Genomic DNA, 23,250 nt, shown 5'->3' with positions numbered 1-23,250 from the left:
AGTGGTGGAGAAATAGGAACAAGAAGAGAAAGAGTAGGAGAAAGTGGGGATGTTGAAGAAGGCAGAAGATGAGGGGGTGGCAAATAAGAAAGAGGAGGAAGAGATGAAGATGAGGAGAAAGAAGAGGAAAGGGGATAGGGCTCCTTGATGTGCCCATACATCACCAATGAACAGTTATAGCACATCCATGTGAGGGTTAAACACAGCACAATAAATCAGCTGACAACCAAAGAGTCCAGATGGTAACTTAAAATAAATTTTAAAAAACAAACACTTTATTATCACTCATTGTTGAAAATACAGTACCATGTTTGTGAGTGTCACTTGGTTCCTCCACACCCCCTATTGATGGGAATCAGACTTTTGTCTCCCTAACTTTCACTTGCCCCACTTCCTTTCTTTTTTTGTGAGGCAGTGGAGTGAAGTGACTTGCCAAGTGTCCTCCACTTTCTTTCTTAGGCTATTCTGCACTGACACCCTAGTATACCTTCAGACTCCAAGAAACTGCATCACCAGTTTCATAGCTTGCAAGAAGCTGGCAAGGGCTCTGTAGAATCTGGAGAGATCAGGACTTTGATTTTCATTCTCCATCTCTAATCTAGTACAGGCAATTGAGATCAGAGATCCTTAGGTTTGTAGAATACTTGCTTGCCAGAAATAAGGACTCCCCACCCACTGATTCTTCCCGATCTGGCTTGTTAAAAAAAAAATCTCCCTGTTAGTGCTAACTTACTATTTATCCTCCCCTTCAAGGTTTACTACAGGTTGTGCTAGAACTAAAGGGTCAAATGACCTAATCTTTGACACTAATTCATCCAGCTCCTCTTGAATACTTCCAAAGATGGAGAAGCTACTATACCATAAGGCAGCCCATTTCATTGTTGGTAAAATCTAAGAATTCAAAAGGTCTTTGTTACAGTGAGCCAAAATGAGATTTAGAATAATGTGCAGTAGATTTGTAGTCAGAAAATCTAGTTTTGATTTCTGGCTCTGCCACATCCTTGGATTACTTTGAGCAAGTTTTGTCACTTCTTTGGACTTGTTTCCTCCTCTATGACATGATGGGGTTGAACTATACAACCTCTGAGAACCCTTCCAGCTCTGGACTCCTATTTGCATGTGATCCTTTATACATGTACTGTCAGGTTTCTTTGATAAGTGTCCCTCTCTAACAATAAACTAACTCTCATTCATCAAACACGCTTTTTGCTTTAACCTCAGGCCCTTTCATTCCCGAACCCAACACACTGCAGGCCATGCTGCTGACCCAACACACACAGTCCCTAAACAATCTCATGCACCTTTCTAAGTTATCTTCACTTCTCCTTTTTATCTTTTTGACTACTGTACTTGTCTTCCTGGCTGCCAACCAAGTAAGAAGAGCTGGAAAGGAACCAGGTGGATGAGGAGCAATTGGCTTTAAAATCAAACTGATCACTAGACGCTGAGCTATGGTGAGCAGCAGAGACAGGGTGGGGGGGACAGGACAGCTGGTGGACTGGGAAGTAAAAATACAAGGCCATCTGCTGTCACCTTGTTGTGTTATTATGAAAAGGAGTAACTGAATTGGTCCTTCTTCCTTTTTGCTCTCATACCTTGGAGGAGAGAGAGCGTGGAAGGAGTATCCCAGTCTGGATTAGGAATCAAGAGATCTGGGTTCTAGTACCAGTTTGCCACTGACTAATGGTATGGGAAATCTCTGGGGCTCTATTTCCTACAAAATGAAGGAGTTGGGTCACATGGTCTCTAAGATCTTTTCCCAAATTAATATTGTTGAGGCGATGTGGAGAAGTATAAAAGGGCTGGGCTTGAAGTCAAGAAAAATCTGGGGTCAAATCCCACCATCTTTACCATGCAACTGTGCAAAGTCACTTAAGTTTGCTGAGCCTCAATTTCCCTGTCTGTGAAATTGGGATAATAATACCTGTAGTACCTACCTCATAGTGTTACTGTGAGGTTCAAGTGAGATAAATAGATGCAAAGTGCTTTACAAACTTTAACTCGCTATATTAATGTAAGTTATTATTATTATTCTAAAATTCTCTTAGTCTCTCCTGTAGTTGGCAGGATGGGGACTAGCAACTGCTTGGGTGCCTCTCATATATTTTATTTTTAAACATTTTTTATTGCCTTCAAGGTCATTCTGAGATTTGCACCAGCCTCAGCAATCCATCATTCCCCAACCTTACCCTCATCAGGGTATTGGAGGAAGACTACACAGAAGGGAGGATTCCTAACTAATCATGACATCATATATAATTTTTATGAGTGGAGACAGAAGGATTGGGAAATTAGGGGTGAGGAGAGAAGAGAGGATGTAAGAGAAAGTTCTGAGAGCAGTAGGAGTTGGTCCTAAGGGAATTCATGGTCATCTCATCAGTTTGCTTTCCTAGTGACATGAATTTCAGAATTCTGGGCTATTGGATTTCCTCTCTGCTGAGTGGCAGTTGGTCCTCTATTTAATACTACCTATTTACTTGATTGTAGGTTGAGATGCTTAGAGTTGACTTGACCTTTCCCTACTGCTGAGTATTCTAGTGGATCATGAGTAGAAATGAGAAAATATGCTTGTGTTCAGGCAGGGATAGAGATAAAGAAAAGAAAGTGTGTGAGAGAGAGCAAGCCAGGTAGGGCAGGACTGTTATTTGCCCTTATGTCGAGGGTATTCACTGCCCACATTGAGCATAGGGATCAGAAGGCCCAGGAGCCATCTCTTTCCGAAGACCTCCTGCAGATTCTTCCTCCAGGGTCGGGCACGAACCACAATCCCCTTCTGCATCTGGTGTCGGGTCTGTCCCCTGAGCACCAACAGAAGTTGATGGCAGCAGAAGCCAGCACAAGCCAGTCCAATCCCAAACCAGAGGTATAGCATGAGGATGACGAACATTTCAGAACCAAGGACAGCTCCTGGTAGGGGGTGGGGAGCAGTAAGGAGGGGGGGGGGGGTGGAAAAAAGAGAGAGAGAACATTTTATACACCCAGACCACGTACAGAAACATTACCCATTCATGCATTTCCTCCAGGAGATTAATGAGACCGAAGCTACATTTTGAAGCAACTGCAGACAGAGCTGCAGCAGAGGGAGAAAAGAAATGAACTAACTGCCCTAACTTTTTTTTTTCCTGTGCTGCTGCTGTTTATCAGGGTCACAGGAAGGGAGGGCCAGGAGATGAATGTGAGAGAGAATAGAAACAGTGGTTTATAAAGGTAAGAGATCCATTATGCTTTTCATTTAGGGAACATGAAAAAGAACACTTGGTATTTCTATGGAGTTGTATCATTACTTCCCTCCTTTCTATTTCTCAGCTGGGAACAAGAAGAAGGAAATTTTTATATCAGGGCAGAGGAACAAAATTATGGCATTAAAGGACAAAACAGGAAGCCTACCACTAGATGGTTGTCAATTTATAAGGTAGATGAGTTAACTGGGACAGAATAATGACTCCAGACTGTGATCTAGTGGAAAGAGAAATAGTTTCAGACCCAGAAGATCTGGTTTCAAATCCTACCTCTACTATTTACTAGCTTAAACAAATCACTTCACCTCTTTGTCTCTCAGTTTCCTCATTTTGTCAAACAAGACAGTTTGGTCAAGGGCATCTTTAAGGCTTTTCAATTCTACCAACAGAATTGTGATGGAATTACCAAGAATAAGTTACAGGATTGGATCTAAGAATACTCACTTTAGGAGTGATTAAAAGTCATTAAAGAAATGACAGCAGGGTGAACAGAGCACTCATCTTAGACTCTTTAAACTGAATGGCTCCCAAAACTATCTAGTATATCTTCCTGCCTATAAATAAGACCATACTTAAACTGACCCAGATAGGTCATTGTCTATTCTATCCCATTCTTCAGTTTTTCTATGAAAGAGTAATCTAAACTTTTCTGTGTCAGCTTCCCATAACCAGGAAGTTCTTCCTTAGCTCTCACCTCAATATGTTTTTCTGTATCCCAATTAACTCATGAAGTAGGAAATTTCCTGAAGATATGAACCTTTAGGAACTGGCCGAGGTCCACATTTAACTCAAACTAAAGAAGTTTGGGCCAAACCAACCTCAACTGAAACTGACTCACGTGAGCATGTTATATCAGCTTGGCTGTTTTTTGAGTTCAAGAGGGACATCAAAGCAATTTTCAAACAACTCAGGTTGAGAGGGAAACTAGCCAGTTTTTAGCTCTAGTTCCTCTTTCAATTCTCCCTAATCGTGGTCACACATTCATTTTACAGCTGTGAAAAGCATGTCTGAAGGAAATGAAGTACAGTGGCTTAGGTTAAATTCTAAAGCCCCAAACATAATTGTCCCTACTCTTCCCTGCTCTTCTGGGATCCAATGGGCTATTCAGGTATACCTATGTCCTTTGAATTACTGTCTATCCTTTAAGGCCCAATTCAATTGCCATCTCCTTCATGATGGCAAAATGGTGCAGTGGATGGAGTATTAATTTGGAGTCAGAAGACCTTTATTCAAATCTAGTCTCTACCATTCATTGTTTGTGTGACTCTAGGTAACTTAACCTGTCTAGGCCTTCATTTTGTCCTCTGCAACATGATCAGCTTGACTAGATGATTTCAAAAGTCCCTATATTCTTAATAGAAAACTCTATATCCCTAATTTTTCCTTATCCCTCCATTGGTAATGACCTTTCCCCCTTTAGATTTTATATGCATTGTATTTGTAGCTTTCATTTATTATCTTTCATTTATTATTTAGTATTATAGTTATTTTGAATGTGTCATGCCCTGCTACTGAACCATACATTTCCCACTTCATAAGAGTTGGGAACACATCCTGTCTGAATTTTGTATCTCTACCAGTGCCTTAAAACAGTTCTGTCCGCTGTAGGTATTTAATAAATATTTCTTGAATTGAGTTACTCTAAGTCCACCCAAATAGTTAATGTAATGGCCATAAGAATAGAGCCCATGAGCTGTCATTTATTTCCTTCTTTCTCTCTATGAGATAATACTGTCTCCTGAAATGATTTTAAGGTGATAGCCATCAGGAGCCTTATAATCTATTCTTGGCTTTGAATTCCAAATTCCATTCTGTAATTCCAGTTATGTCCCTTTTCCCTCTCCTTGCTGGTGGACGTATCCCTTAGCCCCATAGACTTCAGTTCACTCATTACTTTAGGTCTTGCCTAGATCTTGCCTTTTTAAATCTAGGTAAGGCCTGTTGAGAAGGGTGTTATCTGGCCAGGCAAGGAAGAAGCAGGAGTGGGTTAGGACTTCCTCATTAGCATTTTTATCTCACTCAAATCCCCGGGGGTGTTGGTGACTGTCTTTTTGTGCAAAGTCAGAGATAAATAAATAAGTCCAGATGCCCAGGAGGCTGAGACTTCAGTCCAGCTGGCATTTCAAAGAATCACCTTCTGTCAGCATGGGATGGGGAGGGGAGAAAGGACCAGGATAATTTTGGTTTTTTTAAGCCATCCCTCTGACCCATTTCTTCTGCTGTCAGTTCTGGTTATTATTGGTTGTCCACAGGCCAAGAAAGAAACAAGTACCTTAAGGATCCCCCACAGCATCGCTTCAGTCAGGGCTCAGGGAAAGTGGACTGGAAAGAGTTGCCCTTATGGGGTGGGAAAGATGGGGAGGGAAAATGTCTCAGCAATTCGAGTAGACCCACATACATAGTCTGACTTTGTCTTTTCTGGCTGTTCAGTGAGAGATCCAGGGACAAGCCATGACCAAACAGAACTATTTACCACAGGATTTTATCTAGGGATACAGCCTAGTGATAATTCAAGCACAGAATAGAGAGGATGTTATTGTCTCTACCCCTAGGATGCAGTGTCTACAAGCTGGGGCCTGTTTTCTTTCTAGGTGTTTGAGCTGTCTAGACCCATTGCCTCTGCTCCTTCTAATGTTTAATTATAACACTGGATATTTCATAGAAACATAAAATCTTAAGAGTTAGACATTTGAATTCAACTACCCAGCCAAAGCAGATTTTTCCTCTAATAATCCCTGGCAGAGGATACTCATCCAGACCTGGCTTACACCTTTCCAGTGACAGGAAGCTCATTACCTCCAAAATAGTCTGTTTCATTTTGGACTGCTTTAAATGTTAGAAAATTCTCTGGCACCTTTCTTCTGAAGAGCTCTAGGCACTCTATCTTATTTATCATAGCTTGCCAGGAAAAGGTCAGGTTATTTCATTCCCATTGTACAGAAATGAGAAATCTGAGGTCAAAAGAGATGAAGTAAATTTGCTCTCTCAGTCACACAGCAAATTAATGGAAGGACTTTAAGCTCCTTAGGATCACAGATTTAGAGTTCTACTAGTTTCACCTCTTTATTTTGTAGAGGAAGCAACCCAAGGCGATAGGGGTCACTTAAATTGCCCAGGAGCATGTTAGTTGAGAGTGGCAGAGTCAGGATTCAAACCCAGGTCCTCGGATTCCAAATCTAATGCTCTCTCTACTATGCCAAACTGTGGAAATGTTGACTGAGATTTTGACTTTTATATCTAACAAGATGGCATACCCACTCAGCAAAGCTGCTTGTCTGCTTTTTACAAAGGGACAATAACCAGGAGCCACTTTTGATACAGAAGAATCCTCTCCTTTCCTAGGACACATGTCACTTGCAATTTTATTGGCTGTAGATTACATGCATCTGAAATACCAGATCATAAGGCCAGAGGCATTGTTATTTATTTTAAACAACTTGAACCAGTTCTGTATTTTCTAGACTTTCTCAGAGGCTGGGGGCAGGTGAGTGGGAATGGTTGTGGCTTCAAATCTTTGGACTGGAAGATACGGGAGGAGAAAGAAATGACTGAAGGGACAGGAAGGAGGTGATAATGGACAACCTGAGTAGAAGTTATGTGCCTCAGTGAGTTGGACAGGGGGTATGGGTGTGGAAGATAGGAAGACAACTTTAGGAAGGTCTGGAAAGAGATAAAGGAGTGGTAGTAAGAGAGGGAAGGAAGGATGAGGTAGTACAGTAGTACTTAGCATCAGAAATTGCTCCCCTAGGTTGCACCTATATGACCTTTTGGGTATTAAACCTTTGGGGTATTTAACCATTTAACCTCTTGAACAATTTCTTTATTTATAAAATAGATATTATAATTTCATAAAGAAAATAGAGATAATAATAAAGCAGCTAAGTGGAGCGATGGATAGAGCACCAGGCCTGGAGCCAGGAAGACCCAAATTCAAATCCCAACACAGACACTTACTAGCTTTGTGATCCTGGGCAAGTCACTTAACCCCATTTGCCTCAGTTTCCTGATCTGTAAAATGAGCTGGAGAAGGAAATGGCAAACAACCCTGGTATCTTTGCCAAGAAACCCCCAAATGGGGCCACGAAGAGTTAGACATGACTGAAATGACTGGACAGCAACAAAATTATCTATACCCTAATAATGTTGTGAGTAAAGTGCTTTGTTAACTATAAAGTGTCATATAGATGTTCTTAGGATAAGAGAGGGAGCAAAAAGACAAAAAGCTTTTGTCCATTCTCCATGGATGGAGTGGAGTCAGGGAATTGAGCAGACAATAGGCTCATTCCTAATTCATCTGTAGGTGAAAGAGCTTTGCATTGGTCACCAGGTCACTTTCTAGGTGTCCACAACTATGCTTAGAATTCTTCTATCAACTTAAAATAAAAGGCTTCTTTTTATCCCCCTTCTCCTCCCAGTCTGAGTAAATTTTCAATAGACTTCAGGCTACACTCTGGAGTGGTTCCCAGACTTGTTCTTATCATTAATACAGACATTTCAGGATTCTTTCTTTATAATAGTCTATTTTAAATTATTAAACAACTTTGGAAAGAAAGTTTAATAGCAGCTCCATGACTTTCTATACTCCATCCCATCCCATCTGCCCCAGGTCATACCCTCGGCAGAACTCACTTTCACTCCCACCCCACCCCTGATCTACCTATTTTGTTAGCAGCCACACTGTGTCAGATCACTGATACAATGATACTTCCCTTGACCCCCTTTTGCTTCTGCTTCAGAAACATTGAGGCTCTGAGTTCTAGAACTAACCTAGTATTGGCTAAAAGGCACCAGACTTGGAGTCAAAAGACTCTTCCTCAAATCCTAGTTCTGACACTTATTCGATTCATGAGTATGGGCAAATCATTTAAACTCCCTTAGTCTTAATTTTCTCATCTGTAAAATGGGGATGGTATCTTTATAAATGACTTCACAGCACAGCAGTGATGAAAGTGTTTTGTAGATCTGAGAGTGCTACATAATGAGTTATTCCTGTCATCCTAATACTTGTTTGCCAACTATCTCCTGGTACACTAAAAATTTCTTTGGGATTCAGCTAAATGTCAGCTAACCAAGATTAGTGATTCCCTATGTAGTTACTAGCAAGGAATAAATGGGTCTTTGCCCCAAGATTCTGACACCTGCAGGGGCATACTTTCTTCTGGAGTTGATATGCTATCCCTCCACCACTGTTACCAGCAATATGGGGTGCAACCATCCCCAGCCAATACCCCGAGTGTCCTGTCACTGTGGTGTGTTTCTGTTGGTGTTACCAAGACAAGGGTAGCCCCACAGGAACAGAATTACACTCTCTTGGCGATGGGCCACCCTCTGTACCCCCATGAAATTATATTCTGTGCCAGCACTCCTCCATTCCTAGCCACCAACTCAACCAAATTTGTTCTAATGAAATTATGCTCTGGTAATTCCATTGCCTGGAAAGATCTATGCTGCAGAAAACTGTATCAACATACTATGACAGTGAATAGAGCACCAGCCCTAAAGTCAGGAAGACCTAAGTTCAAATCCGGCCTCAGACCAAACACTTGACACTTACTAGCTCTGTGACCCTGGGCAAGTCACTTAACCCCAATTGCCTAAAAAAAAAAAAACCATGACCAAAATGATACCTTGTGAGGAGCAGAGTGCTTTTAAAATTTTCCGTTTGTGTCTACACACCTCCTACCCCTCAATCTAGCTCCTCCCCACATGATTGTCATTCCAAGAAACAAGTGGGGCCCAAAATGTCATTCTCTGTCTTCCTTTGATTTATTCTTATAGAAGGGAGGGAGAGGGATGGAATGGGGTAATGGTATGGAGTTTGTTACCAATCTCCCTTGCAGAATCAACTAAAGAAGTATGTATGAATATATTTCAAACTGTACCTTATAGGTGGTATTTCTAGAGATAAAATTAGTTGAATACTCTGCATGGGGAAGCCTATGGACAGAGGGCTGGCTCTGCTCTCCTATGCCTCTGGATTCACAGGTAGTCATCAGTATGTATGCTAGAGGAGCTACCAGATATGCCATTCAGTGGAGCTAAATTCTTTCATAGTGATAAAGACTTCCTTTCTTCCTCTTAATCTACTTTCATATCTAAAGTGCATATGCCCTTATCCCTTTCACCCAGCCTGGACTGGGGTGGGGAGAAGTGAGGATTTAGGATTGGATAAACCTTTTCCAGTGAGCTCTTTAGAAAAGGTGGCTGTTTCCCTGCAGTTTTTAGCCCTTTCTTGCCATTAACAGGTTGCACATTTGAAAGTTTTGTGTTAGAAAGGGCCTTAGAGGTGGATCATTTAGCCCAGGAATTCTTAACCTGTCTTGTGAGATAGACTCCTCAGGTAATCTGGTGAAGCCTATGGTCCTCTTCTTAGAATAATGTTTCTAAATGTATAAAATAAAATACAGGATTACATAAATGTATAAAAAAAAAGGATTACAAAAAAAACCCCAAGAATTATATGGGAAAATAAAGATGTCACTTTTTCCATCCAAATTCACAGGCTCCCTGAAATCTGTCTGTGAACCCCAGGTTAAGATCACCTAATCTAGTCCAGTGCTCTTATAAATGAGGAAACTGGTGTCCAAAGAGAGAAAGAGACTTGCCCCAGGTCACATAGCCAGTAAGGGGCATTCTTTCCAGGGGAGCTCTCACTGTTTTTCAATTTGAGCCCATAGCTTTCTTCCTTTCTCACTCTTAAGGTAGGGAGAAGTACCCACATTCAGATCAGGTCAGAAGTCAGTGATAGTAAAAAGAAACAATGCAGGGACTGAATTCCAAGACTAGACAAAAGTTATACGAGTTGCCACCACAAGTCATATCCCACTCAGGTCAGTTACAGTCACTTGGGCAGTATTACACAGGGTGTTCCAAAAGCCTTAGGGGAGTTCTAAACTGTTCAAGCTTAAAACTGCACTAAGACTTTTGGGACACCCTGAATGTGTTCTCTAAAATGCTGCTACCATCCAATCAAGCCCAGTCTAGAAGAATACCAGATGGTGATGGGGGAGTGAAAATGGGGAAGATTTGGGAAATAAGAATCTGCACCTGGGGTTGTTCCCACAGAGGGTAGTGGAAAGGCAGCTAGATGTAAGGGTCAGAGGACCTGGGTTCAAATCTCAGCTCTTCTACTTAATACCTAGGTGATCTTAAACAAGTTATTTAACCTCTCTTGCCTTTAATTTCTTTCTCTAAAAAAAAGGGGGGGGGTTGCATTTAGTGCAACCCCAGGCAGAGAGCTCTGAGATCAGACACAATTGTAAATCTATGAGTGATTTAACCTTTGCTAGGCTATCTCTTTTTTATTGATATTTTCCTGGAATCTGGGGGCAGGCAGGTTCATGAACCTTTTATTTTATAGGTCTGTGTGTAGGAATGAGAAGTAGATAGCATGGTATAGTGGATAGAGCACTGGACATGAAGTCAAGAAGTTCAGAGTTCAAATCCTGCCTCTGACATTTTGCCTGTTGTGTGACCACGAATAAGTCACCAAATGTCTCGAAGCTAAAAAGCTAAGTCACAGACAGGTCAAAATCACACATGGGCAAAATCACGACTCCTGACATATTAACGATATTGTACTTTAAGGATCTGAGATTACATCAATATGGGTGTCTACTCTGCCAGCATAAATTACAATCCCTCCCTTCCCTTGGAAATAGTCTTCATGAGGTACTGTGGCCAAAAATCATCCCCTTGTGGCCAACCTGGTCATAAGACTCTTCCAAATTAAGTCCTTAGACAATGGGTACATAGTCCATCACTGGGTGTGGACTCAAGTCTTCCCAGTAAAAAGGGAACTTAATGGACAGTGTGAAGGGATCCAGTTGACTCAAATGGTTACAAAGCTCTGGGAAAACAAAAAATCCTAGAAAGTAGTTATTTGATTGCTAGGTAGAGCATTCATATAGCACCTGAAAGTTTGCAAAATATGTTATTGATATCACATCAACCCTGGGAGGTAGGTGCTATTATTATCCCTATTTCACAGACAAGGAAACTGAAGGAAACAACAATTAAGTGATCTGCTCAAGGTCATACAGCTAGTTTGAGGCCACTTGGGTCTTCCTACTTTATGTCCAGCATTCTATCCACCGGACTACCTACTAATAACATATTTATATGGCATCTTATGCTTACAAAATATTTTCTTAAATAGCCCTGTAAGACAGGAAGTGCAAGTATTATTATTCCCATTTTGCATGTGAGGAAACTGAGGCACAAAGGTTCAGAGAATCTAAGTGACTTGTCCAAGATCACATAGCCAGTGAAAAAGAGGCAAGAAGAGACTGGAAAGAGAAAGTAAAGATAATAATTCTAATTCCAGCCCTGTGTCACTTTGAACATGTCACTGCATCTTGTGCATCTCTAAAACGAGAGGGCTTGACTTGGTGGTCCCTCAATTCCCTTACAGAACTAAGATTCTATGATGATGATGTTGATAATCATCTAGGTGGTGGTAGCTGTGACCTTGAGACTGGTCATTGTTATCAGGCTGACTTACCTGAGAAAAACTGGCTAATGGAGTGAGGCAGGAGTGTGAGGAAGGCCAAAGGGTGGGCAAAGGAGATGGAGAGTACTGCAGAGATATAGGCCACTCCAGCCACCATGGAGTAGAGACAAGCCAAAGATGTATAGAGGCAAAACATGATGAAGTTTCGCATGTTTCTGCTCCCAATGCAGTTTCCTGTGAAGAAACAGTGATGGTCGTGTCTCAGGGTCACCCTAGCACAGAGCCTGCAAAAGTGGGTGCTCTGCGAGGAGGATGAGGCATTTCTGCCTGCCTCTGGCCACTCAGAAGCAGTGCCCACTCCTTTAGCCCCTGCATTCTTTCGGGTGCCCAGATCTTCAGGTGAGTTCTGAATCACCAAGATGTAGTTGCCCAGAGCATTGGCAGAAAGGAAGAGGAAGAGAGCCCCATGTAGCAGAGCCGGAGAGAAGAGAGGGGTGATTGTGGGGTCCTTGAACATGTTGGGGAGGAAGAGGAAGAGCTGCAGGACGAAGGTCACCAGGGAGATGCACAAGAAGTAGACTGGGGCTACCACATTGAGCAACCTGAGAATGAGCATCCTAGATTACATTCCTGCAGAGTAGAGGGAGAGGAGAGAGATGTCACTGCCATAAAGGGAGACAGGGAGACAGACTGGCTTCTCCCGAAAGAGAAACACCTTCCACCTTCCCTCTCTTCCTCACTTCCACCCCACACGTACCCCCCCCCAACACACACACACACACACACTTTGACTTTGCATCTTTACATCTCCTTTCCCCACTCCCGGCCTGGCCAATAAGCCCCCAAACACCCTACCTAGGATCTTCCCTTCCACACCACACGGCTCTTTACCACTGCCCTCCCTCCTCAGTAAGTGACCTGGACTCCTTGATCTTCGAAATCTTCCTCAGCTCCTCGCCTGGCTGGGAGACAGAAGCAGTCTGGGAACCTAGTCCCTGGTCTTTCCTGTGGCCAGCTGCCTCTCTACCTTCCTGGATACCAGTGCCCCCCCCCTTTCCCACACATACTGATGCCCGTGTCATACACAGGCAGCTGGATGTCTACACGTGGGGGGTTGGGGGGCGGGGCGGAGAAAGAGAGAGGCGAATGAGGGGTGGGTTTAGAGAGCTGGAGACACAGGGCTGGCTTTCTAATCCTCCTCAACAGAAATCCAAACCAGGTCTCCTGTTTTTATCTCTGCAAGTCATGGATCTGAAACTGACCTCCACCACTGCCCCAGGAGCAGTATTCAGGAGGAGCGGGCGGTGGCAGGCAGGGAGAGCAGGGATTGTAAAGGGGGGAGGGAGGGGAACAAGAAAACGTACCAATTCCCCGCCTGAAAGTCCTGCTTCAAAGCTCCCCTATAGGCAGTGCGCTGGGACTTCCCGGGCAGTCACAGAGCTCTTTGGAGGGTGTGTGTGTGTGTGTGTGTGTGTGTGTGTGTGTGTGTGTGTGTGTGTGTATACACCCATCCGCAGCCGCTTGGGGAAAAATCAATTAAAATCAATTTACATACACAAATAAACACACAAGCACACGTACCGAAAGAGAAGGAAACCCTCTCCAGAATATCTCTAGCGACAGGTCTCAGTCAGATCCGTCACCCTCAAGCTGCTGTATATGGCTTTTTCTTTGCTAAAATGCATTTCTGTGTCAGGCGAGGAAATTAAAATGCCCCTTTGGCTCCCGCCCGCTTTCCCCTCACCCCGCTTCAAGAACTCAAACAATCAACACCAAGCAGCTAACCCTTTCGCTGCCAGTGGGCTCGGTGCTGCGCGCTGCTGGCGGATTCTCTTCCGCACAATTGGCAACAGAGAGATGCTCGAGTGTCCTCTGCTCTCTTCGACTATTCCGCCGAACTTCAGAAAAAGGAGATAAAAGACCCTAGGTGTCTATGGAAACTTTTCTTGGGGCTAAAGAGGCCAGGCCTTCCTAGAACACCAAGGAAAAGTTCTGGGTCCGAGCGCCAGGGGTTAGCCCCCTTCTCTGGGAAGGGATAATGGGTGCAATCACCTTGAAGTCCCCTTGTTCCACAGGAGCCTTTGGGGTGGCTATTGTTGATTGTGGCCGCTGCCTGTTCCCTGTATTGGGTGCCTTTCATAGCTAGCTGGGCTCATGCCTCGGAAGCTCGGGGACCTCTCTCTCGAACTCCGCCTCAGCCTAAGAGCACTCAGGCGCCCTGAGCCCGGGGTTGGGAGGAATCTAAGGGGGTTCGGGCATGAGCAGCCGAGGAAGGAAGCTGCCGCGTCTTCTCAATATAACATAGGGGAAGAGGTAGAGATGCGTGTGTGTGGAGGGGAGGGGAGCCCCCTCCAGGGCACAGGCATAGCTCCCCACCCTAGAGGAGCCCTCTGGCTCAAGCTCAGGGGAAGAAAACTGTCTTTCCCGCGCCTGTCGCAAGGGGGGCTCGGGAGCCGCCTCCGGACTAGCCGACGGACTCGGTGGGGGACTAAGCGGCAGGGGTTGGGCGAGACAGAGAGGGGACTGAAAGAAGCCTTTCCCGACCCTCAAACCGAGGCTGGAGCCTAGTGGGACATCGGTACAGCCCCGCCCTATAGTCTGGGGGCTCGTGGGAGCTTAGTGGAGCTGTCCTTTCAGCACCCTCTGTTCTAAGGAATCCCCTGCCCCTCACTGCACCCGGCAGAGCGAGAGGGCAACAAGCCGAGCTTTAGGCTAGAGGGAAGCAACGGGAGGGAGCGCCTGGCAAGGGAGCCTTGGGTTGCTACGTGCTGGCTGGGCGGCCCGCAGTATACACTTCCACCACCTCCTGGGGTGCTAGGAGACTGCCTCTCCCGCCTCCATTGCCGCAGGAGGCTGAGAAAATGGACTCACTGAACCTTTGCCGGCGACAAGAGGAGTGAAGCGACTCAAGCTGGAAGAGGAGCCCTTTTGACTCGGGCACTCCTGGAAAGGCTGCAAACTTGTGGCCTTTTTCTTTTTTGTTTTTTTCTCTCTCTCCCCCTCCTCCTTTGCTCTCAGCCTCCTCGCGGTTCGGGGATTGGACAGGTAGTGGCTGGGGGTGTTGGAGAGGAGAGAACTGGAGGCTGCTGTCCTCCCACTCGGGCGCCAGAGAGTGGGTGCTAGGAGGCGACTGTGATGGTAGCTAGGGTCCTTGGCTATCTCCGCCCCCACAGTACCCTCAAAGGAGGCGTGCCCCCGCCACCCCACTCACTACTGTGGAGTTAGAGACCCTTTTTCGGGCCCACAGAGTAGCCTTGGAGAGGCGCCTCTAGGGAGCTACGTAGCTTTAGTCGTCCAATTCAGTCTCACTAGGAAGCTTTTGCCTGAGGTTTGAATTAAACCTTGATGGGGTTGCTCTAAACAACTCCTTTCTGCCCTCTCACCACCCCAGGAGTAATCTCTCCATTTCCATAGTTGCCCAGAGAGATGGCCCAGAACTCAATATTCAGCTTTCCTCTTTCCCAGCATTGCCAAGGGGCCCCAAGGCTACATCCTGCATTGGGAGGAGGGAGAGACAGAAAAGCTTCTCTGCATGTACTGGGAGTTCTGGGCTTCACCCCTCACTGTTATCTTCCCTTCCTATCTCCCTCCCTTCCCCCTTTTGTGATTCAGCCAGTCTGAAGGGGGGTAGTAGACAGCAACAAGAGGGAACTGATGTCAGGTCTGTGTGGGATAGAGGCAAATTTGGATCCAAAAATGAGGGAGGTGTCTTGGTGGCAGTATTTAGGACTGTCTGTACACCATTTGCCTCCAGTTGGCTGGACTTTCTCAGGCTTAATTACTCTCCTTTAAGTGAAGACCAAAAATAAAAGAAAACAAAGCAAAAACAGCAACAACAACAAAAAAAAACTAGCTTACTGCTTTCTTGGGTTGACTAATTAAAAGGAGAGCAATCCCTTAAAGCTAATGCCATATGCTTATCAGTTCAACCTCTATTTTTAAACCATCAAACAGTGTTTTCTCCATATTTTAGCAGCTTACATCAAATTAATGAAAGGGAATGGGGGATTGAGAAACCTTTTCATGCCCTGAAAAGGTCTTAGATAGAAACAAATGAATAATATGAAAGGTATTGTTAATCTCTCTGATCCAGAGAGCACCATAGGCTAGTATGGCAATGAAGGTTACAGCAGGAGAATGAATGGCTTTTCCCATTAAAAAAAAAAAAGGCACTTTGGTGGCAAGATGATGGCAATTTGGGCCTTTTGCGGGTGCTCTTTCTGGCTCTTATGTTCTTGATGTTGCTGCTGGCTGCATCTGTAGCCATAGTTGCTTTACACGTGCAGTTTTAGTGGAAAGTCTCCAATCTTTAAATACCTTAAGAGTTAGCCAGCTTTTCTAATTTTATTTTGTGTATGGGTGTATAGTGGGAAGATGTGTGTATGTGGGGTGGTAGACAAAGAGAGGTCTGTATCTATGTGAGAAAGTATGTCTGAGTGTGCAGTAGAGTGTGTACAGCATGGAAGATGTGTGAGGCCAGAGAGAAGAGGAGGTCTGACCTCTCCTTTGAAAACTGAAATAGTAAAAACAAGTCATTTCCTCCTTAAAATCATTTAATATCAGAAAAACAGCAAAGTTCTTGATCTAGAGTCAGAAATTTTCTTCGCTACCTCTTCTCTGCTGCTACTTCCTTGTCCTCCCCTCCCCCCTACTTTAAAATACATCTTACGGAGGGCAACATGACCAAATGTGGTTTCCTCCAAAACTTGTGTTTATCCATCGGCAAAATCAATGCAGAGTTTAGTTTTCAAAGCTCGCTTAGATTCTCCTCTCCAGGTGGACAGGATTGTGGGATTTTGTTGCAAATGTTCACCTCTGTTTAGTACAAAGGAAACTGGTGTTATGCTCCCTGACACAGTTCTATTTAAGGCCCCACAAAAATACCCATCAAAAGAGAGCATGTTAAAGATAGCATGTTTTACTAATGATCCAAATAACTTCACATCAGTGAACTCAGGTATGCTCACGGAAACTGTCTAAGGTCACTTAGGTCCATTAAATAAATGTGAAACAGAGCCACAATGAAATTACAGTGACCAAAGAGTTCACAGCTGGTAGAAAGTTCACCAACAGACTCTCAGAAAGGTGTGCCAGGAAAATGGAGCAAGTAGCAAATGTGTCACGAGAAGCTGTAGATAGTAAGTAAAGGATTTGCCCCAAATGCCTGAAATGATTCCATCTGTGGACAAGTGTTGGGCCTCTTTTGCTCCTGTTAACCTGCACTCCCTTCAGTCTGATAGATATGTGTGTCCATGATCTGTCTTTGACCCCCATTGCTCATTCCTTGGTATTTTAGATTTTTTTTCACCTGACATTGGTGTTACTCTTACTTGGGAGACAATGTGATATTGTAGAGAGTGTGCTAAATTTAGAAGCCAGGCTCCAATTTCAGCCCTGCCACTTATTGCTTGTTTGTCCTTGGGTAAGATGCTGGACCTCTTTGGGCTTCAGTTCCTTCATCTGTAAAATGAGGGCACTGGATTAGGTGACCGCTAAGGTTACTTACAACTCTGAATCTATGTTCTTGATTCCATAACTAGGCACTATCCTTCCAAAGACAGAGGCTATTTTATTTATCTTTGTGTCCCTTCTTACCCCAATGCTTAGCTTTGTGCTTCACACAATGTAGATATTCAATGACCATTTCATTATGGAATTGGTTCTGGAACTGGAAAAAACCTAAGAGGCCATATTGTTCAGTCCCCTCATTTTACAGATGAGAACACTGGGTCCCAGAAAGGTTGTGTCCTACTCAAAGTCGTATAGCCAGTAAGTGGCAGTTGGTTGATAAATTAATTGGCTTGAGTTTTGCTGTATGAGTATAGAAGCTTTATTTTTATGCCCTTTAAGCTAATCAGCCCCTAAATCTTGTCTCCAGTGATTTTCCCATCCACCCACCTCAGCCTCATTGTGGAAAGTCTAAAGATGGTCTATTTCTCTATAACCCTACATTCTAGGCCCTCAAGCTTCAGTGCTAAAAGATTTTTTTAGGAGGATAATTACAAAACCACAATGCAATTTTACAATATTACGATCAAGATACATCTCTACCTCCTGATTGTCTCAAGGGGTAAAAGCACAGATAGCAGCTTATTGCCTACATGGCACATTATCCAAGGTATGTGGCATAATTCCTGCTATTTGCCTGTCATATGAACAAAATAATTTCCCCTCAAAGTAGAAATCATCCCATTTTCCTCAAATTCCTACATTTAAAAAAAAGGAGAAACTCTATAGAGAGTGGCTTCTCCCTCATGTTTGAAACCCACACACATATGTCTGTCTAGTCTTGGTTTTCAAAAAGTTATTTGGATATTTAAAATCCTCAGATACAAGCAGCATAATTCTAACCTATTGTAGTGGTAATTTTTTATTCTGAATTCACCATTTTTTTATTAAATATAGTGAAGACATGCTGAGAGGTAAAGTTTCTCTCTGCACAGGACCTAATGGCATCTTCCCATAAATAACTGTAATTTCGATGTAATTCTCATCACCAAGACCAGATTTTGAACACCCATAGAGAAATCCAAACTCCTCAGAATTAATTGAAAGACATAATAATGTCTTTCCAGACTCATTAGGGTTAGGCTAGGATGGGATCTGACCTAAACTAGGGATAGAATGCTCACAGCTTGCTAGCTGAGACATTTTGAGTCATCACTTGTCTGAGAAGCCTTCTTCCCACCACTACACACACACACACACACACACACACACACACACACACACACACACACACTTAGGGAGAAGTTATGTTGATTAGTTGGGAGTTTGGAGCTCTGTGGGTGTCTGGTTGGTCACATAGAACCAGAGATTCATTCCTGGAGAATGAGATGCTGAGTAAGGGGCCAGAGGCAAGAAGTAGATTTCTAGAACTGAAGTTTGAGAGTTTGGTTGGGTTTTTTTTGTTTTGTTTTGGTGGGGGGGTTTTTTGTTGTTGTTTTTGTTTTTTGGCTAGGCAATGGGGTTAAGTGATTTGCCCAGGATCACACAGCTGGTGTTATGTATCTGAGGCTGGATTTGAACTCAGGTCCTCCTGAATCCAGAGCCAGAGCTCTATTCACTGTGCCACCTAGCTGCCCTGAAGTTTGAGAGTTTGAAGGGCAACAGCAATATCTTTGTAAACCTCAAAGGATTATGAACATGTGTTGTTATTGTTATTAGTCTGTTCCAGTTATTTTATCGGTGAAGGGAATTCCCACTGTGGAGAAACTTCCTCTACAATACAGATTCATAACTGTCCTACAACTTAGAAAAAAATCGCCTGGGGCATTGAGAATTTAAGTGACTTGACCAGGGCCATGCAGTCACTAGGTATCAGAGGTGAAACTTGAATGTGGATCTTCCTAACTCCCAGAGCTTGAGGGTCAAGCAAATAGATATAGTCTGGGGTTAGAGAGATACAAGCAGGACAGGGAGGTTATGATTCAGTCGAGAGTCCAAGATAATTTGCCCCATTCAGCTTTCTGTGGACAGGAGTATACATTTATGCCAAGGCTCCTGAGCCCTCTGCCATCCAGCAACACCTAAATGAGCTGCAGTGGGATAACTATCTCAGACAGTATTTATCCTCAGAGACAACATGCTGTTTCTAAGGCCCACGGGGGTAATATTTCTCTCTGTGTGTTCTCCTGGAATTCAGTCTAAAAGCTACATCTACTTCCCTTTAAGCCAACCTGATACAGAGAAAAGATAAATTAGGGAATAATTATTCACTTTACTTTAACAAAATATTTTTATTTTCCAAAAGCATTCACTGCCCACTTTTTTTTTTATCATTTAAGACAATTTAGTGCTTATGAAATGTGATTTAACTGACAAAAAAACCTGATTTATGCTAAACTTTCCAGAAACATATTTATTACAAAAAATCAAGGCACAAGTGAAACTTTTATCTGTAGTGTAGCTATGCATTTTTTTTCTGATATTTTGGAAAATTTCTGTAGTAGTGAGCTATAGGGACAGGGAAAATAGATCATGTAAGTCATCATCTTGACAGGCAAATCAAGCCTACAGTTTATGGAGAGTTAAGGTAGAAGCAGTGCTTCTGAATACCAAGAACCATTCTCTAGACAGGTTATCCAGTCTTTATCATCAGGGGTTATGATTGATGAGTCAGGGTGGAAACCTTTACTCTTCTCACAAATGTCCCCATTGGAGTGCTTAGGAATAAGGAAGAAAGAATAAGATATCTCAGCAATTAGCAGTGGCTTCTAGGGAGCTCTTAGCAAGTGCATTGTAAGGATGCCTGTGAACTAGCATGGAACTCTGCTCTAAGATTGATTGGCACTTTCATTGTCAAAGTGTACATGACAGAAACAGTGAGAGAAAAGAGATTAAGTACTTAGTCCTTGGTCTGAGTCTAATTGTCCTGTGGCTGCACAATATGCTCTGATTTACCTTAGTCTGGGACTTCATCTTGGCAGCAATCCAATGGGTCATATTGGAGATCAGTTATTGTGAAGATACACTCCAGGATCCTACCCAAAATAACGACTTCCCTTGGGTTCCACAACCCAACTTCAAGAAGACTTGACCCAATAGGGGAAATATGTCTCAAAGATTTTTGACCCTTTAATCCTTTTTAACAATCACATTGACTTGGGAGCAATCTGAAGGCTAGAATTTGGTCACACTCTGGTCTGTAATCCTGCATCCCCAAACTATTTCCACTGTCTAGGTCTTCTTAACAAGGAACTCCTATTTGTCTTCCCCCTTCTACACACATTCAAATCCAAGTGGGTTTTTTAGAGGTTTATTTGCAAAGACTAGGAAACACTTCATCTTTAAATAATACAAAGGTATCAGGAATTTTAGGGAGGTTAGGTGGCATAGTGGATAGAGTATCAGACCTAGAGTCAAGAAGACTCATCTTCCTGAGTTCAAAACTGGCCTCAGACACTTATCAGCCGTGTGACCCTCGGCAAGTCACTTAACCTGTTTGCCTCAGTTTCCTTATCTGTAAAATGAGCTGGAGAAGGAAATGGCAGACTACCTAGTATCTTTGCCAAGAAAATGATAAATGTGGTCATGAAGTGTCAGACATGACTTAACAACAACAACTAGTAATTTTTAAGTGCTAAAAGAAAACAATCAACCTAATACAGTAACTGAAGTTTTCATAAACTTATTTAATTACCCAAACTGCAATGTGGTACAATGGAGAGAGCCTGGTAAGAGTTAACATGACATAATAGGTAGAGGATTGGAGTTGGCATCAGAAAAATCTTGGCTTGAATCATGACTCAGAAACTTATTAGCCATATGAAAATGGGCAAATCACTTAACTTCTATGAATCTCAGTTTCCTCATCTGCAAGATAAGGATGAAAAGAATAGAATTTACCTCACAGGGTAGTGAGGATCAAATTAGATAATGTTGCCCTGATCTTAGCATCTTCTCAGGATTGTAGGATTAGAGACTTAAAAGGAGAATTGCTCTTAGATACTACCCTTGGCTTCTTCACTTTACAGGTAGGAAACTTGGGACCAGAAAAGTGCTCAAGTCCTCATCAGTAAGTAACAGATAAGGTTTTCAAGCCTAGTTCCTCTGACTCCAAATCCAGCATACTTTTCTGCAGCTACAGATTCCAAGCCACAAGCATACACTTTATGCATCTTATTTACAAGGGAAAAAAAGAGAAGAATATACAAATTCAGAAATAAGACCCTAGGGGAAGGCATTTAGAATTGCCTAGTTTTTTTAATAGCTTAGTCTCAAATGGAATTACATCTAAGCTTTCTAATATGATCATTGACTAGAATTCCCACAGGTCTATTATGGCACATACTGATTCTCTCTAGGCCCTCTAGTTCCCCCACTGTCCCACACACAACAATGCTATTTTCACTCCCAGAATACCTTCCATTCAATGTTGTTATATATCTGCCTGGGATACACTGGATAGAACTCATATGCCCTTCTATAGTTCCAGGGAGGAAAAAACCCCACAAATACATAAAGATTTCCCTGTCATCTCAAAAATCAGAATAATTCAACCCAACAGATATTTCTCCCAGTGGTATGCTGGCAAATTTTTAATGACCAGCTCTCTGCAACAACAACAACAAAAATCAATAAATATTTATTAAGTACTTATTCTGTGCCAGGCAGGCACTGTGCTAAGTGCTGGGGACACAAAAAGAGACAAAAGTGCCCATCAGTTGGGGAGTGGCTAAACAAGGCATGGTGTATGATTGTGACGGAATATAATTATTCTAAAAGAAATGACAAGCAGGACGATTTCAGAAAAACCTGGAAAGACTTCCATGAACTGATGCATAGTAAAATTAACAGAACCAGGAGGATGTTGTACACAGTAACAGCAATATTGTATGATGAAGAACTGTGAGTGACTTAGCTATTATCAGCAACAATGATCCAAGACAATCCCAAAGGACTAATGATGAGGCATGCTACCTACCTTCAGAGAAAGAACTGCTTTTGTCTGAATTCATACTGAAGCATGCTATTTTTCACCTTCTTTCTTTCATTCTTTTTTATTTAAGTCTTCTTGATTAAAATGACTAATACGGAAATGTTTTACATGATGGTACATGTATAACCTATATGGGATTGCTTACCCTCTCAGGGAGTAGGGAAGAGAGGAGAGAAGGATAGAGTTTGGAATACAAAACTGTTTTAACATGTAATTGGAGAAAAGACAAAATATTATATAAAAAAACATTTTTAAAAAAGGCAAAAGACAGTTCCTGTCCTCAAGGAGCTCATAATCTAATGGGGGAGACAACATGCAAACAAGTACAGACAAAACCAGCTCTGTATGGGATAAATAGGAAATAATTAAAAGAAGGAGAGCACTGGAATTAAGAGGTGTTAGGGAATTCTTCTTGTAGAAGACAGGATTATGGTTGAGACTTCAAGAAAGCCAGGGAGGTAGTAATCCCAGTGGGGGAGGGAGAGCATTCCAGGCATGAGGGACAGCCAGAGAAAATGCCCAGAGCTGAGAGAAGGAGTGTTTTGTTTGTGATAACAGCCAGGAGGCAGTGTCACTGGATGGAAGAGTGCATGTCGGGGAGGAAAGTGTAATAAGACTGGAAAGATAGAAAGGAGTTAGGTTAGGAAGGGAGCATTGGTTTTATTTCATCCTGGAGGCCATAGGGAGCTGCTAAAGTTTATTGAGTAGAGGTGGGGGTGACATGAACAAACCTGCATTTTAGGAAAAAGCACTTTGGTGGTTGAATGGAGGATGGATTGCAGTGGGGAGAGACTTGAGGTAGGCGGACTCACAGCAGGCTATTGCAGTACTCAAGGAGTGAGTTGATGAGGTATCGGAGTGGTGACAGTGTCAGAGGAGAGAAAGGGGAATATTCAGGAGATATTACAAAGGTGAAATCAACATGCCTTGGAAACAGCTGGGATGTGTGGGAGTGAAAGATAATGAGGAATCCAGGATGATTCCTAGGCTTCAAACCTGAGGGATTGGTAGGATGGTGTCGTAGTAATAGGGAAGGCAGGCAATGGGGAGAGTTTAAGGGGAAAGATAGTGAGTTTTGTCTTGAACATATTGAGCTTAAAATGTTTACTGAAATCCAA

The 23,250-nt window shown here is 42.9% G+C and overlaps 1 protein-coding gene across 2 annotated transcripts; it reads right to left on the bottom strand.

The window, feature by feature from the left end:
* Window positions 1–253: 253 nt before the first annotated feature.
* On the bottom strand, window positions 254–14,071 carry ZDHHC22 (zDHHC palmitoyltransferase 22). Of its 2 annotated transcripts, none has more exons than XM_020986198.2 (3): window positions 13,273–14,071; window positions 11,743–12,321; window positions 254–2,907 (listed from the first exon to the last, which is right to left on the bottom strand). In XM_020986198.2, exons 2-3 carry the CDS (start codon window positions 12,305–12,307, stop codon window positions 2,642–2,644), a joined length of 831 nt encoding a protein of 276 aa, XP_020841857.1. In that variant the 5' UTR covers window positions 12,308–12,321; window positions 13,273–14,071; the 3' UTR covers window positions 254–2,641. The 2 variants fall into 2 exon arrangements, with proteins under 2 accessions (XP_020841857.1, XP_020841856.1); XM_020986197.2 differs by lacking the exon at window positions 13,273–14,071 and adding an exon at window positions 12,610–12,920.
* Between the last annotated feature and the right edge of the window lie 9,179 nt (window positions 14,072–23,250).

This window comes from Phascolarctos cinereus, unplaced genomic scaffold (assembly GCF_003287225.1).
Source record: "Phascolarctos cinereus isolate Bilbo 61053 unplaced genomic scaffold, phaCin_HiC Scaffold_3;HRSCAF=262, whole genome shotgun sequence".
Classification (NCBI taxonomy): domain Eukaryota; kingdom Metazoa; phylum Chordata; class Mammalia; order Diprotodontia; family Phascolarctidae; genus Phascolarctos; species Phascolarctos cinereus.
Note: the sequence above shows the minus strand (reverse complement) of the source record. Positions and strands in the feature narration are given on the sequence as shown.

What these genes read in the sequence shown, in the direction of transcription:
- ZDHHC22 (XM_020986198.2), bottom strand. Translation starts at nt 12,307, where the DNA reads ATGCTCATTCTCAGGTTGCTCAATGTGGTAGCCCCAGTCTACTTCTTG. An exon ending in CATTAGCCAGTTTTTCTCAG is followed by an intron (nt 2,908 to 11,742) that starts GTAAGTCAGCCT and finishes ACCCCCTACCAG; the next exon opens with GAGCTGTCCTTGGTTCTGAA.